Below are 14,908 nucleotides of genomic sequence, written 5' to 3' on the forward strand. Positions count from 1 at the left end.
CTTTGATTTGCCGAGAACAATACCATTATTGACAAAAAAGTTAATTTTTTAAGTTTCATAATATGACAACATTTTTAGGATTTTTAACTGCATTTTTTTATATTTTTTTATAATAATTTTTAATATTAATATTAACAATATGTTTAGGATCATCAAGTAGTAACGAGATTAAAAAGAATGGAATACTGATACGTGACAGAAAGAGTTAAAATAATTTACATAATTATGATATAAAATAATTTTATTACGTTTATCACTATTTCTCCTGCTTCCGCTAACAAGTTATATCTGTTTACCTTGTAGCGTTCGTAGCGATAAATACTTTATCTCCAGAAATTATTATAAAACAAGACTGCAATTTTATCGCACGATATCCTGTACGTTATATTGCATTTTAGCAAAGTACAATATAATACATGAAAGAGAAAAATATGAATATATTTGTTTTATTCAAAATCTACTGTATTCCACAGTCTGTTATTTATTAGCTTGTCACTAATATATTTATTTCAATTTTTTATTTTATTCAAAGTTAAATTATTTTTTTTTTTCAAACCTGTTTGTACGTATATTTCTGGTAGTTATACGTTTCTAAATTTGAAAAAATGTTCTTTATAAGTTATTATATATATTATCTATAATATCACTCTCTCTCTCTTTCTCTCTCTCTCTCTCTCTCTCTCTCTCTCTCTCTCGCTCCCTGTTGTTCTCGTTCTTCTTTATACATTAAGTTTGCCAGAAATGTTAATTTCTTCTATAAATCGATTAGGATATTTTTGAAATTTTTTTTTCAAAAAAAGTAATGTGTAAAAATTTCATAATATTGCATAAAATTTGTTTTTTATAAAAAATAATAATTTTTAAATTGCTCAAGCTGCAAAACAATTTTTATCACATTTAAATATGTACAAATTAAAATTAAAAGATGAGATATACACATCTCCTGGAATTAGAGATATATCAGAGATACGTAAATGTACACACTTATGCAGCATATATCAAATTAGACATCGTAATTTTGACAAGGATAAATATATATAAGATTATATATTCTCATCAGACAAACTTTTTGTGTGACGATTTGCTTTCCCATAATTAATGTTTTTCCATTAAAAAATTGTTCTTGACATGGTACAGTTATTCAAACCTGTAACCGCTTCATGTCGAAGTTTTGGAAAAAGACTTGCAATTCTGACAGAAACGCTTTAATAGCAGTCGCATGATTGTCTTTTTACACACGAATATGATGAACATACCGATATCTTGCATGGTGTCCATCACAAAAATACTACGTAAGATGTACAACATTGTAATATCATCAAACAGCCAAAATTCGTACGCTGTTGATATAATCCAATCTATGGCTATTATGATAAACAACATGATAAACAGTCTCAGGTACAGACTGAACCTGGAAATGAATATATCTCTTTTATATTTTCTGAAGTTATGATATATTTGATTCTAAAAGTATATTATGAGCGGACGCATTTTAATTAATTTGTTTCATAAAGATAAATATTTTCTTCGAAAAAATCATAGTTATTTCATATTATTGAATATATTTAAATAACTATATAATAAATAATACTAACTTAAATTAAAATTGAGAACAACGATGTGTTTGTAGAAGAGAGTTCGTATTTATGAAAATATATTGTGGCGAATAAAGAAGTCTCAAAATGATTATCTCTCTCTTTCTCTTGTGTTGGAAATGATCAAAAAAGCAATTGATTTTATCAAAAACAATACCGTTGACAAGTAAACACAGCGACACATATCTTATTGTTAAACAAGACTGATTATACATTGATAGAAAAATGTTTGTGTACAAACCATCGTTTGTTGTCATTGTAAAATCGGCTCTCTGAATCTCTCAGATGGCGGGCTGTGTCCTTTTCATAACGCACAATTTTCAATGCAGTGTAAATAGATAAGCAAATGCTACTAATAACACAGACACTTTTCGGCCCGTAAAAAAACAATTGAGACGCCGCATCCTCTAAAATAAATAATAAACTTCTTTAATCACGTGTTGCAAATAAAACACAAGAACATACTTTTATTTTTAAGATGAATTCTCAAAAGATTAATTAAATGTTTTGTTAATAGAGTTGTGTTAATAGTGACATACACTCACCATAAAACCAACAACTATCGACACAAAATTCCGGTCGGATTAAGTTTTTCGGCACGTTGGGAACGAAATCCATGATAATACAAATGATAGTAAAAATGAAGGGACCTCCCCAAGCAAAGATAGAATATACTAATTTTTTTCTCTCTTGTTTCACATTTCTTTGTAACAAGCGAAAATCTCTGCGAAATGCAGAGTTTACTTTACAATTAATTAGTAACAAATAAAACAAATTGCAATGCAAATATAAAAATAAATATGCCTTCCATCAAATATCTTAAATATATATTGGCTTAAGATTTAAGAAAATGAAAAATTACAAAAAGGATAGTAATATTATATTATGAATTTTTTATAATTTAATATAATTTTATTAATAATTTAAAATATCTTATTTTAATAATACTTATAAAATACACATCAAATCTTTTGTTTTAAAAAGAGTAGGTCTAATAGAAATTTCTAATAGAAAAAATGTATATGTTTCTGAAATGCAACCTGTCATATCTATATTAAAATTATCGTTTCTCAAACCAAATAATTATTTTTATACTACCAATTAACAAGACACGATATATTCTTTCTAATCAATGCAAATCATTATTTTTTTTATCTTTATGGATTGTTATAGACATAATCTGAATGTATTATTCATACATATCACACATGGATATTTTATCATATCATGTTCGCGTTGTATAAAAAATATCACAATCTTATAAAAATAAATTTATATTATAGATAAAGTATGGCATATATATATAATAAATAATTTACCTAAATGTCCACCAAATGTCGAAACTCATTGCACTTAACCAGAAAAAGCTTGACAAAAAACAAAAATAGCTGACTAAAGCTGCAACAATAAAATAAACAATTTTAAAATGTCACTAATTGACAAGTATTTGTATATCATTAAGAACTGTTATATTATAAAAAGTTTTCCTTCAACTTTAACAGTAAGAATTTATCACAGAAAACAATATAATTAATTAATACACGCTAATATTAAATTAAATAATGTTTTGATTTAAGAAATATATAATTACAATATTTGAATAGTATTATCAAAAAATATTAGGCAAAGTAATTTAAATTGTATTTTACGTTAAAGTAAAATAAAATATTATTTTAATTTTTTTCACTATTAATTCTTGTTTATAAAATTTTAGTATATCGTACAGTCAAGTTTTATCGTAAAAAAATTAATAAAAATTAAGTACCAATGTACTATTTTTTACTAATGTAAAGTGAAAAAAATTAAAATAATATTTTATTTTATTTTAACGTACAATAAAATTTAAATTACTTCGCCTAAATATTTTTTTGTTATAAAAATTAATAAAGAAACTAATGTACACACTGCATTATTACATGATTTGGCTGTACTATACCAATTATAACACAGATGAAATATGAAAAATCTACTATGTTGATTGGATACAATGCTTGGAAACTTATAGTGTCAATTATGTATCCGAAAAATAACAAACTGCAGTATTTGCGTAGCATGAAACTATGTATGTTACGAAGCTCCGGCAGTATAGAATACACCACAAATATTGTCAGCAAACACAACACAGACACTATGCGGCAACTCACAAATAAAAATCTCAATTCGTTTGAGATTTCATTTATCAGATCGTTTATTATGTTGTCCTTTTTTTTATCGATGGTTTCGTTCACAGCTTCCAAGCAGATAATAGCATCGAATTGATTATGATCCATGACGGCCAAACAATAAGATGTTGATTCGACAAATATATCGAAATAAGGAAGATACAGAGAGCTGTTTGCGAAAAACATATACTTGAAGTACTTGAGATAATAGTCCGGATAAAGATGAAAACGTATAGTTTCCTGGCACGGATTTTGAACGATTAGTGGAAAAAGCTCGTCCACCTTCTTATTTCCGCTCTGTATCGAATTGTTCGAGTAGCTATATATGTTTGGGAAAACATATTCATTTTCACTAGCAATGCAATTCTCGTCAACCAAGTGATCACCGAGCGGACAACAGAGCTGAATACAAGTAATATTGTCATATATCTCATGTGGAACGATATAATTTTTACTATTATTTCCTTTATTGGAATTATTCTTGTTGTCATTTATATAATTTTCATGCGAGTTATACCGCATTAATTCTGCTTTTTTGCCACAGTTTCTCTTGATATCCTCCTCAAATTTGTATCGCTCTGTCGAATTATTGTCTTCGTTATCGTCACTCATAGAACTTGATTGAAATATTAAAAACGAAAGGATGAGTAGAAGTGTATAGTAGTAAAACGTTAAATTTTCTCCACACATCGTTGATTTTTTAACGAGTCAAATTTATTGGAAAAAGTTAACTTATTATTCAGCAGTCACTGCGATATGTGAAGTACGAAAGTTCAAACGCGAATGATCTCATCAGACTGTGACGTTTTGACCGATAGAAATACTCTTGCCCCAGCAAAGAAGTTATTATTATGAAACTTACGGAGGATATGTATTTGCAGAAAAACAATATTAATAAATAAGCAACTCAAATTAATAGATAAGGCAATATTCCTTGATTTGTCGAAAAAAATATCATTAGCTTGATAAGATTATTTTTGTTTTAATTCCATAATTTAATTTTTAAAGCTTACAGCTTAAATAATATGAGACATAATAAAACTGTTCGCTTATTTGATTTTATCAAGTTTATAAATCTTTTTAAATTATTAACATATACATGTTTAGATTTGTTTAGTAGTAACGAGATTAATCAAGCGTAATTTTTATAGAAAATTTATTTTAAATTTTTATCGTAAACATTATTAATAGAAAAGAATTTATAAATCTATTTCAAAGTTAAATAATCAAATTAATCAAGTTTAATACCAGATATTAATGTTTTATCTAGGTATCGAAATTTGAATATTCGAAAAATTTTATATTAAATTTCCATTCTACGTTAAATTAAGTTCAGATATATAATGTAATAAAATAAAGCTTTTTTAATTAAAAATTTATTAATAAAAGTTTTTCCTTCCTTGTTAATGTGAATATCTAGAAACATTAAAGGATTGAAAGAGCTAATGTAATCCGTTTTGGTAAAAAATCTATCTTTATCTCTCCTTAATTTACTTTATGATTGCTACTTTTAATGAACAAAAGACATAAAGTGTAGTGTCGTTTTATTTGCAATATCCTTTATTTTATTTTTGTTACAAATCTTAAACTATTAATGTCACAAATTATTTTAACAAGTATTTAAAGAGAACAGAAAATTACTACGGGATATAAGGGGAGTGTTAAATAATTTATAATATATTTAAATATAATAAAAAATATGATTCTTTCTTTCTCTTATATAACATCTATTACTATCTTTATCATTTCCGCTGACAGATATATCTGTTTGTTCATAGAGATAAATATCTTAATTAAATTTTATATTAAAAATAAATATATTTATTTTATTCAAAGTCTATTCTATTAAAAAATCTGTTATTTATATTTTTACTTAATTTGACATAATTTTACACAAATTATAAAATATCGTAAAATATTCAGCATTCGATTATCTTATCTCTACATTTTTCTACAAAATAATGAAAGAAATCAATTGGTATAAAGAAAATACGCAATTGTTTTTAAGAAAATATATGTGCGGATACACATTGCAAATTCATATTTTTTTTTTAAATTAAGAGAAAGGAACAAATACATATAATATTGGTCTTATTAGATAAACTCTTTCTGCAATAGTTCGCTTTCCTAATTAATATTTCCTATAGTTGATATTTTTCTGTCGAAAAATTATGATGATATACTTGTTCAAGAACTTGTTTATGGTGATGTACATGTTCAAGACTATAACAATCGTTGCTCATCGAAATTGTAAAAACAGATCTGCGATTCTGACAGAATCGTTTTAACAGCAGTCGTATGATCGTCTTCTTACACACAAATATGATGAAACCGATATCTTGAATGGTGTCCATTACATAAATACTATGCCCAAGATACGATACTGGAACAATATCAGACAGCCAAAATTTCCACAGTGTTAATGAAATCGATTTTAAGGCCATTAAGAGAAACAATATGATAAACAGTTTCAGATATAGCTTGAGCCTGTAAGTAAATATATCTTAAAATTATGATATTTCTTAAAATTACGATATAATTGATTATTAAAATTGCTATGAATGAACATATTCCAAGTAACTAATACGTCATAAAAATAAATATTTGCTGCAGAAAAAATTAGTTATTTTATTTTTAAAAAAATTTTAAGGAAATCTTCATGCTAAGTGTTTTTCATTTTTTATTTTTTTCTTCGTGCTTCTCTCAACTAGCAACCAGTTAGTCAATGCTGTATCATAAAACGAGGGCGTTGTAGTAGGAAGTGGGAAGCGATTAGCGGCGCGATTAGTGCGCGATATAGTGCGATGGAAGACAGTCAGAGGACATGTTGCGTGCAAGTTTCGTTCTTTAATTTACCATAACATCGCAAAAAATAATTTGTGTTCAATTATTAACAACAGAGTAAAGTGTAGAGTAAAATTATTCATTGTGGAGTGACATTTATTGGAACACTTTCACAAATCTTCTACACAAAATTTGGTCCTTCGAGCCAGATATCTCGGCTATGAACAAATAACAAAAAGCTGCAAATAACAAAGAGGGCAATAGTGCGTAACACAATCCGCAACGGGACAATTGCGCTATTTGTGAGAAATCTGATATTTCCCATTACGCAGTCCAAAACAAAGGAAGGTAAGAGAGAACATATTAATAAACACCATTTTTATTTACGAATATATCATTGGAAACAACGTTAAAAATATCTGTTTCAGGATTTTTTTGAGCTTAATTTATACTAGCCATAATCTTTCGAGACGACTCCTCGGGTCAACGAAACAAAGAGCGGGTCATTGGATGTCTAACGTGTATCCTCACACACACATTTCATCGGGAGCTGCAAACATCTCTCTTAATTCAATAAACACACCAACCGAAAAGGAAAACTTTATCGCACCAACCCTTTGACGGAATAATTATACATTATAAATCGGTAACGTATAATTATCATGGCGAATATGGAAGCGATAACTAGGCTTAAGCGAGCGCGCGGTGCAACAAAGGGTCAATTGACGCGTGCGTATAATTGGATTCGAGCCTTCAACGAACGAGATCAAGCAATCGAAGGAGTCGAGATTAGATTATTCCTAATTGAAAAAGCTTGGATGGATTTTCGCAAAAAGCAAGACGAGCTCATAAATCTCGATCCCACATTTGAGAACGATGGTGAATTAGAGGCGGTTGAGGTTGACTATTATGCAGCAACCGCGGCCGCGATGGCAATTATCGCCACAAAACAACAACAAGCCAATCAACTTCAAAATACTGCCCTGGATCACCAAAACGTAAGTAATCGAGTCAATCCGATAAATGAAATAAAGCTCCCACCGATAAATTTACCATCGTTCAATGGATCTTACGATCAATGGCCTAATTTTCGTGATACATTTAAAACTATAGTCGACGAGAATGAAAATCTCTCGGATATCAAAAAACTGTATTATCTGAGGTTAGCACTGAAAGGTGTAGCTGCCGAAATCATAGCGTCAATAGAGGTGTCTGCCAAAAATTATCAAGTCGCGTGGAAGCTTCTTGAAGGACGTTTCGAAAACAAACGTGTACTTGTTCATCATCACTTACAAGCATTGATCAAATTCCCTGCGATCCAAAAGGAATCTCATTCGTCGTTGCGTCAACTACTGATTACAACGGAAAAGCACGTTCGCGCTCTTAAAAAACTCGGTCAACCCACAGACCAGTGGAGCACTATTCTCGTTCATTTAATGACTGCAAAATTTGATAATATCACGAAGCGTGATTGGGAAAGCAAGACTTCTTCGAAGGAGATCGCAACATATGATCAATTTATTGAGTTTACAACGAGTAGATGTGTCATGCTAGAAACAATGCACCTCACTAAGCCTCAAAGAAAGAAATCGTCAAACAATATCGTCAACAAGACTAATACATCGAACAAGAAAACAATTGCTGCAGTTTCTATTGAGTCCAAACCGGACATATGCGTAATTTGTAAGAAAGGAAATCACAAAATTTATCAGTGCCCAATATTCCTTAATTCAACTCCTCAAGCTAGAAGCAAGATAGTGAAAAGGTTGAAAATCCGTTTAAATTGCTTGAAAGCCGGGCACAGAAATATGCAGATCCAGCACCTGTCGTTTATGCCATAAAAAACACAATACGCTCTTACACTTCAATAAGAACTAGTACAAGATCAGGTAAAGTCGGTTATACAATAGCTGTCGTAAGTCGGGTGTCGTAAGAGTTGACCAATCGTATTCGATTATTCTTCTCTAAAATCAACTGTGATTGGTCAACTCTTACGACACCCGACTTACGATAGCTATTGTATAACCGGCTTAAGGGATAATACGACATCAGTTTATATCAATGAATCGGAAAATTTATCAGAATCTTTTCCATCCGCCACCGAATCTCAAGCTGCTGCATAACACATTTACGACCTAATTAATAAGGACTGCTATGGCAATGTAATAATTATAGTTATTCTTTAACAGATCTGGAAATTAAACTTAGGATGGGACGAATCTCTTCCACTTGATCTTTATAACAAGTGGACTCAATATCTGGAAAGAATGGACAATATTAATCTAATTTCAATCCCACGCTATGTTATATGTTCAGAACCATACAGCATCGAGATCCACAGTTTTTGTGATGCATCAGAGGCAACGTATAGCGCTTGTATCTACATACGAGCATAAACAACGAAAGAAAAATCTTTGTTCATCTCTTTTGCACCAAATCTAAGATAGCGCTACCAAAACGTATTAAGCTACGTCCAGACTTGTGTCGTATCATCGTATCATATCATGATCGCCTCTTATCACTATACGGATATGCTGATTGTGATGATACGCCATGACCTTGTTTTCAATCCGTATCCGTATCCCGTATCTGTATCTTTATTTTAGTTTTCCACCTAGCACGTCCGTATCGTTAATTCCACGTTGCTTGCTGTGGAGACAATGTCTCTCTCTGTACAGTTAGCGTCCACACTGACTGTATCCTTATCACGTATCATTTCTTTCATGTTTCGGCGAAATACCGATTCCAAGTGGATCATGGTCGTATCGTATCTGCGTATCACCTTGATACGCAGATACGATACGCAGACTCGATACGGTGCCCCGTCCACACTTGGCTGATCATGACACGCGATCATGATACGATACGGTGATACGACATAAGTCTGGACGCGCCTTAACACTACCAAGACTTGAACTGTGCGGGGCTCTACTGCTTACAAAGCTCGGACTTGCAAACTTTTGTAGCCAATAGGGTTACTGATATTCAAAGGGTCGCACCCGAAGCACAGTAGTCACACATCTGATCAAAGGACAATCTGGCTGACATTCTATTCTATCCAGAGACACGCAGAAAGTCTCAAGAATTTTCAACTATGATGGACCAAGCTTAGTTAACTTTAGATCACCAAGAATCACCTAAGAAACTTGCTTCGATATTGAATGAACAAATCCCGGAAATCAAAAGCCACACCAATATCTTTCACTCCACTTCCTCAAGCCTTGAGTTATTCATCAAGCTTTCTTTTTCCTGTTTTAAGTGTGTCACCGCGTATTGTCTACAATTCAAAAACAACTTAACAAATCAGCGAAAAAGACTGGATCCTTATCAGTGGAAGAATTAAACGAAACCACAACATTACTCATACAAGTTATTCAATCCAAAGAATTTGTAGCAGAAAAATCTAATCTACAAAAGAAGCAAGAAGTGCATAATAGAAGTAAACTTGTTGCTTTAACTCCGTTTCTCGATTCAAAAGGTATAATTTGCATAAGTGGTAAACTTCATCATGCCGATATAGAATTTTCGCAACGCTATCCTATAATATTACCCACAAAACACCCATTCACAGAATTAATTATTTGAGATGCGCATCTTTGGCAGTTATACCTTGGACCACAAGGTCTTTTAGCTCACTTGTGTCAAACATTGGATCATTTCAGGACGACAGGCTGTTCGCGTTTTCCGAAATTGACATTTATTCCTCCGTATTCTTCACATATGGGAGGGCTCTGGGAAGCCACAGTTAGGTTAAGACTCATCTAAAAAAGATTGTAGGCAATACATTGCTAACCTTTGAAGAACTTAGCACGATTTTCGCCCAAATTGAGGCAATATTGAATTTACTATGTCTAATTTCAGATGATTCTCAAGACTATTCCGTGCTTATATCTGGACATTTCATTATCGGCGAACCATTAAATTCATTCTCAGAGCCCGACCTAAGCGATGTATCAACGAATAGACTGACTAAATTTCAATTATTATCACAAATGCGGCAAGATTTTTAAAATCGTTGGTCCAAAGAATATCTTATTTAACCGCAAAATCGATACAAATGGCAGAAACCTACACAGAAAAAAATAAGTGTCAAATCAAAACTTATATACTTAAAGTAACGCGTTTATTGTTTCGTATATACGCAACAATTTATAATCTTCTCAGAAGAATTTAATAATTTTAAATTTTAACAATATTACAGTCTTATTTTAATATTAAGTAATTGTCACCTCAAGAATATGTAATTATTTAATTCTACTTTAAGAAAATTATAATCTTTGATTTAAAAATGTTATTCTATTTAACATTGTTTCTTTCCCATTCAAGAAAATTAAATCTTAAATTATAAGAATATATTTTTCTTGACTGAACTATATAAAATGGTTTCATTCAAGGAAGCAATTATTCCAGCTATTATATTTTTCTTTAATTAATGCAATATAATCTCATTTCAAGATTTCCATGTTAAAACTAAATATATTTTCAGAACAAGAATGTCCTTTTTTTCTGTGTAATTATGAAGCGATCAAAGTCAATGCATTGGTTCTACTGTAAGATAATGATTTGCCACCGTTGAAATGGTGTTTAGTGCGGATGGTTGAAACGCATGCAGGAGACAATTATACGCGTTGTGAGTGTTAAAACGTCCAGCGAAAAAAGCTATACATAATATTTGCGTTCTCCTAATTGAATCTAATTTTAATTTTTTATCTTATTTACGCATCGAAAAGTCAAACCTTTCACTAAGAGAATCAATAGATTTAAAGCTTTCATATTAACTTTATCCTTATTGTTTATTGGAAATAACAGACATTATTGAAAAAATCTGCGCTCAATTAAACATGGTAGAAATGTATAGAAATCTCTTACACATGAAAATACATTGCCACAAGTGAAAAAATCTAAAAATGATCATCTTTTTCTTGTGTCAAAAAATGATAAAAAATACTTATTTTACAATATTGTTGACAAATGAATACAGCAGTATATATCTGATTAACAAAGCATACTATGCATCGATATAAAAATGTTTTTATACAAACCATTGTTTCCTATTATTATAAGATCGGCTTTCTACATTTTTCAGATGATTAGCTGCGTCCTTCTCGTAATGTGCAATCTTCAATGCTGTATAAATTGATAAGCAACTGCTACTAATAGTACAGATACTTTGAGGTCCATAATAATACAACTTATTTTCTGAAATAAAAAATATAATTTAACATATTATGTGTTGCAAATATACAAAAAAATATACTTTTACTTATAATCTTCACAAATGAATTAATAATGTCATTAATAATTATGTTAATGATGATATATACTCACTACTAAATCAACGTGTTGGATCAAATTTCAGTCGGTACAAATTATTCAGTATGTTAGGAATGATATCCGTGACAATATAGAAGATACTGAGAATGGTAGGACTTCCTCAAGCAAAAATAGAATATATAAGCTTCTTTGTCCTTTGCGGTTTCATATTTTTTTGTAACGCACGAAAATCTCTGCAAAATAAAATTTACATTTTACATTTAGACAGTTAACAAGTAAAAAAAATTAAGATATACAAATATTAAAATTTAAATTTAAAAAAAATATGCTTTTGGTTTAGGTTATTAAAAATCTATTCCATATAATTAAAAAATGATTTATATATACAACCTTTCGACACATAAATTACCATATATATGTTCAACATATATTGACATGTATTTAACTAATATGATATCAATTTTGATTTAGCAAAAGGTTTGATTAAAAAATTAAGAATCCGCTTTTGATAAAGAACTTGGATGTTTCGTATAAATTGTATTATATAAAAAAAATTAAAATTAAAATAATATTAAGTTTAAAATTGAAAGATGTTACAAAAAAGAAAAATTGCAAGAGTGTTTTATTATATCACAAATTATTTTACAATCTCTAATACAATTTTATTAATAATTCAAAATGTTGTTTTAATAATATTTATCTTTTAATTAGTTTAATGCAGTTTTATAAAATAAAAAACAATTTTCTGTTTTAAAAACAGAAGATTTAAGAAATCTTTAATAAAAATATATATGTCTAACAATAAGTATGAATAAGTTAGAGAATTATTACAATTTTTGTTTTTTAAGTCAAGTAATTATTTTTGTACATACTATCGATCAATATGACACGACATGACGAAATATTTGTTTATATCAGTGCAAAATATCATGACATTATTAGTCATTAGTTATTATTTTTATGTATTGTCCTAGATATTATGCGAATGTGTATTTTTACTTATCACAAGTGAATATTTTATCTCGCGTTCGATTGTATAATATAATCCTATGTAAAACTTAATTCATATTATATGAATAAAATATATTAGTTATATAGATAAAGTATAATATGAAAAATATATTTGACAATTTACCTAAAAGTCCACCACATATCGAAACTTATTACATCTAATCAGAAGTAACTCGCCAAGAAGCAGAAATAGCTGAAAAAAGCTGAAACAATAAAATATCAATGTTTTATGTAGAAAATTTACTTTAAAATGTCGCTAACTGATAAATCGCTATCTCTATCTATGATAAAACACATTTACTTCTTTTTATACTATGAATTTATAATATTATAAATAATATGATAATATATAAATAATTATATAAATAAATAATATATAAATAATTTATAATATTATAAATAATAAATATTTACATCTTTTTATACTATGAATTTATAACATAATAAGCAATATAAATATAAAGAGTGTACATTAACAAATTCAAATAGGGAGTGTATATTAAAATGTCGCTAATCTGAATAAATGTTACTTTATCTCTGTATATAAAAAAAATGTTAACTTTTTATGCTAAAAATAACAGAAAATAATATAATTAATAAGTACATGTTAATATTAAATTAAATAATGATTTAAGAGACACATAATTCTACAGAATTTTAATACTATTAGAAAAATATTTATTCAAATAAATTCAAATAAATTATATGATAAGGTACACACCAAAAATTCCCTTTTTATTCACTACTAGTTTTTATCTTTTTAAAGTTTTAACAAATTATACAATTTTATCGTTAGAAAATAATTAACAATATACACCAATCACAGTTTAATCTATATATTGCATTGCATGCATTATTATATGTTTTGCCTATACTGTACCGCTTATAATATATAGATGAAATATAGTTTATCTGTTATGTTGATTTGCTTCATAATGTCGGCCGTATATGCGATAAACAACAAACTGCTGTATCTACGCAGCATGAAATTATGTATATTACGAAGCTCTGGCAATATAGAGTATACTAAGAATATCATCAGCATACATAGCATAGATACTATACGGCAACTCAAATATGTAATATCTTTCTATAATAATTTCAAGTTCTGAAATGTGAGAAATTCTAAAATGAAATACGCTCTTTCACTAATTTTCTTGAAAATTTCCAAGCAGATAGTCGCATTAAACTGGATCACCCACAGTAGCCAAACAATAGAATGTTGGGTGGACGAATATGTTGAAATCAGGAAGATACAGAGATCCGTTTTCAAAAAGCTTGTACTCGTAAAGGTATCCATAGTCCGGATAAAACAGTAAGTATATAGTTTCTTGACACAGTTTCTTGATGGTCAGTTGAAAATATTTATTCACTCTCTTATTTTCGTTGTGCAATATAATATCGTTTGAGTAATTCGAGTAATTCGAGTATATGCTTGGGAAAATATATTCATTTTTTTCAGGAATGCAATCGCCGTCCACCAAGCGATTGCCGAGAGGACAACAGAGCTGAATGCAAGTAATATTGTCGCAATTTTCGTGTGGAACGATATGATTTTCATTATTATTATTCGTTTTGTTTCTAATAAATTATGATTATATGTTTCCTCCCATATGCTGTCCTCCCATATGTTGTCCTCTTTGTTGTCACTTGTGAAGTTTCGCGGAGTCTTTGAAGATGAAGTGAAAAGTAAAACTATGCAAGGCCAAAATGCAAAACTTTCACCGCACATCGTCAACAATTTGAGAACTTAATTTAATTATTTTAATCTGCAATTTCTTAATCTACTATGTTACGACCACAGCAAATTTTTCAAAATACGCATGATATTGTTCGTCTGCGATGGTTAAGTCACGACAATAACACTCTCCTTCTAAAGACAAAACTTGTAAAACTACTTATTATAAAATAAAAGACACATTTGCGCGAATAATAAGACGCGATCATCACCGACTTGCTAGTGAAATAACTTATCTATTGTAAAATATACTGTATGTACAGGATACTTCGCAGAAATAACTTTATTGCTAAGCTACAGTTTCAAAAATACTATGATATTTAAGAATTTTATGAAGCAACGGA

At 29.3% G+C, this 14,908-nt stretch overlaps 2 protein-coding genes and 1 pseudogene across 4 annotated transcripts; 1 reads left to right on the top strand and 2 right to left on the bottom strand.

Moving 5' to 3' along the window:
- Positions 1-223: 223 nt before the first annotated feature.
- LOC145973595 (putative G-protein coupled receptor Mth-like 10) lies at positions 224-4,536 on the bottom strand. Its single transcript, XM_083103118.1, has 5 exons — positions 3,532-4,536; positions 2,915-2,993; positions 2,141-2,319; positions 1,837-2,002; positions 224-1,411 (listed from the first exon to the last, which is right to left on the bottom strand). Exons 1-5 carry the CDS (start codon positions 4,445-4,447, stop codon positions 1,159-1,161), a joined length of 1,593 nt encoding a protein of 530 aa, XP_082959244.1. The 5' UTR covers positions 4,448-4,536; the 3' UTR covers positions 224-1,158.
- A 2,019-nt stretch (positions 4,537-6,555) lies between these two features.
- On the top strand, positions 6,556-11,015 carry LOC145973597 (uncharacterized). Of its 3 annotated transcripts, none has more exons than XR_014439508.1 (3): positions 6,556-6,889; positions 6,970-10,314; positions 10,403-11,015. XR_014439508.1 is itself a non-coding variant. In XM_083103120.1 (3 exons), the coding sequence occupies exon 2, from the start codon at positions 7,204-7,206 to the stop codon at positions 8,380-8,382; it is 1,179 nt and encodes a 392-aa protein (XP_082959246.1). In that variant the 5' UTR covers positions 6,556-6,889; positions 6,970-7,203; the 3' UTR covers positions 8,383-8,430; positions 8,731-11,015. The 3 variants fall into 3 exon arrangements, 2 of the variants coding, with proteins under 2 accessions (XP_082959246.1, XP_082959245.1); XM_083103120.1 differs by having other exon boundaries at positions 6,970-8,430; positions 8,731-11,015; XM_083103119.1 differs by having other exon boundaries at positions 6,970-11,015.
- A 2,694-nt stretch (positions 11,016-13,709) lies between these two features.
- On the bottom strand, positions 13,710-14,558 carry LOC145973229 (uncharacterized; annotated as a pseudogene).
- Positions 14,559-14,908: the final 350 nt, after the last annotated feature.

The sequence above is a fragment of the Camponotus vicinus genome, unplaced genomic scaffold, assembly GCF_025532165.1.
Source record: "Camponotus vicinus isolate PSW18456_S1 unplaced genomic scaffold, iyCamVici1.0 SCAF_6, whole genome shotgun sequence".
NCBI classification, from domain to species: Eukaryota; Metazoa; Arthropoda; class Insecta; order Hymenoptera; family Formicidae; genus Camponotus; species Camponotus vicinus.

What these genes read in the sequence shown, in the direction of transcription:
- LOC145973595 (XM_083103118.1), bottom strand. Translation starts at nt 4,447, where the DNA reads ATGTGTGGAGAAAATTTAACGTTTTACTACTATACACTTCTACTCATC. An exon ending in CGATAGTTGTTGGTTTTATG is followed by an intron (nt 2,003 to 2,140) that starts GTGAGTGTATGT and finishes TATTTATTTTAG; the next exon opens with AGGATGCGGCGTCTCAATTG. An exon ending in TACAATGACAACAAACGATG is followed by an intron (nt 1,412 to 1,836) that starts GTTTGTACACAA and finishes ATTCATTTCCAG; the next exon opens with GTTCAGTCTGTACCTGAGAC.
- LOC145973597 (XM_083103119.1), top strand. Translation starts at nt 7,204, where the DNA reads ATGGCGAATATGGAAGCGATAACTAGGCTTAAGCGAGCGCGCGGTGCA.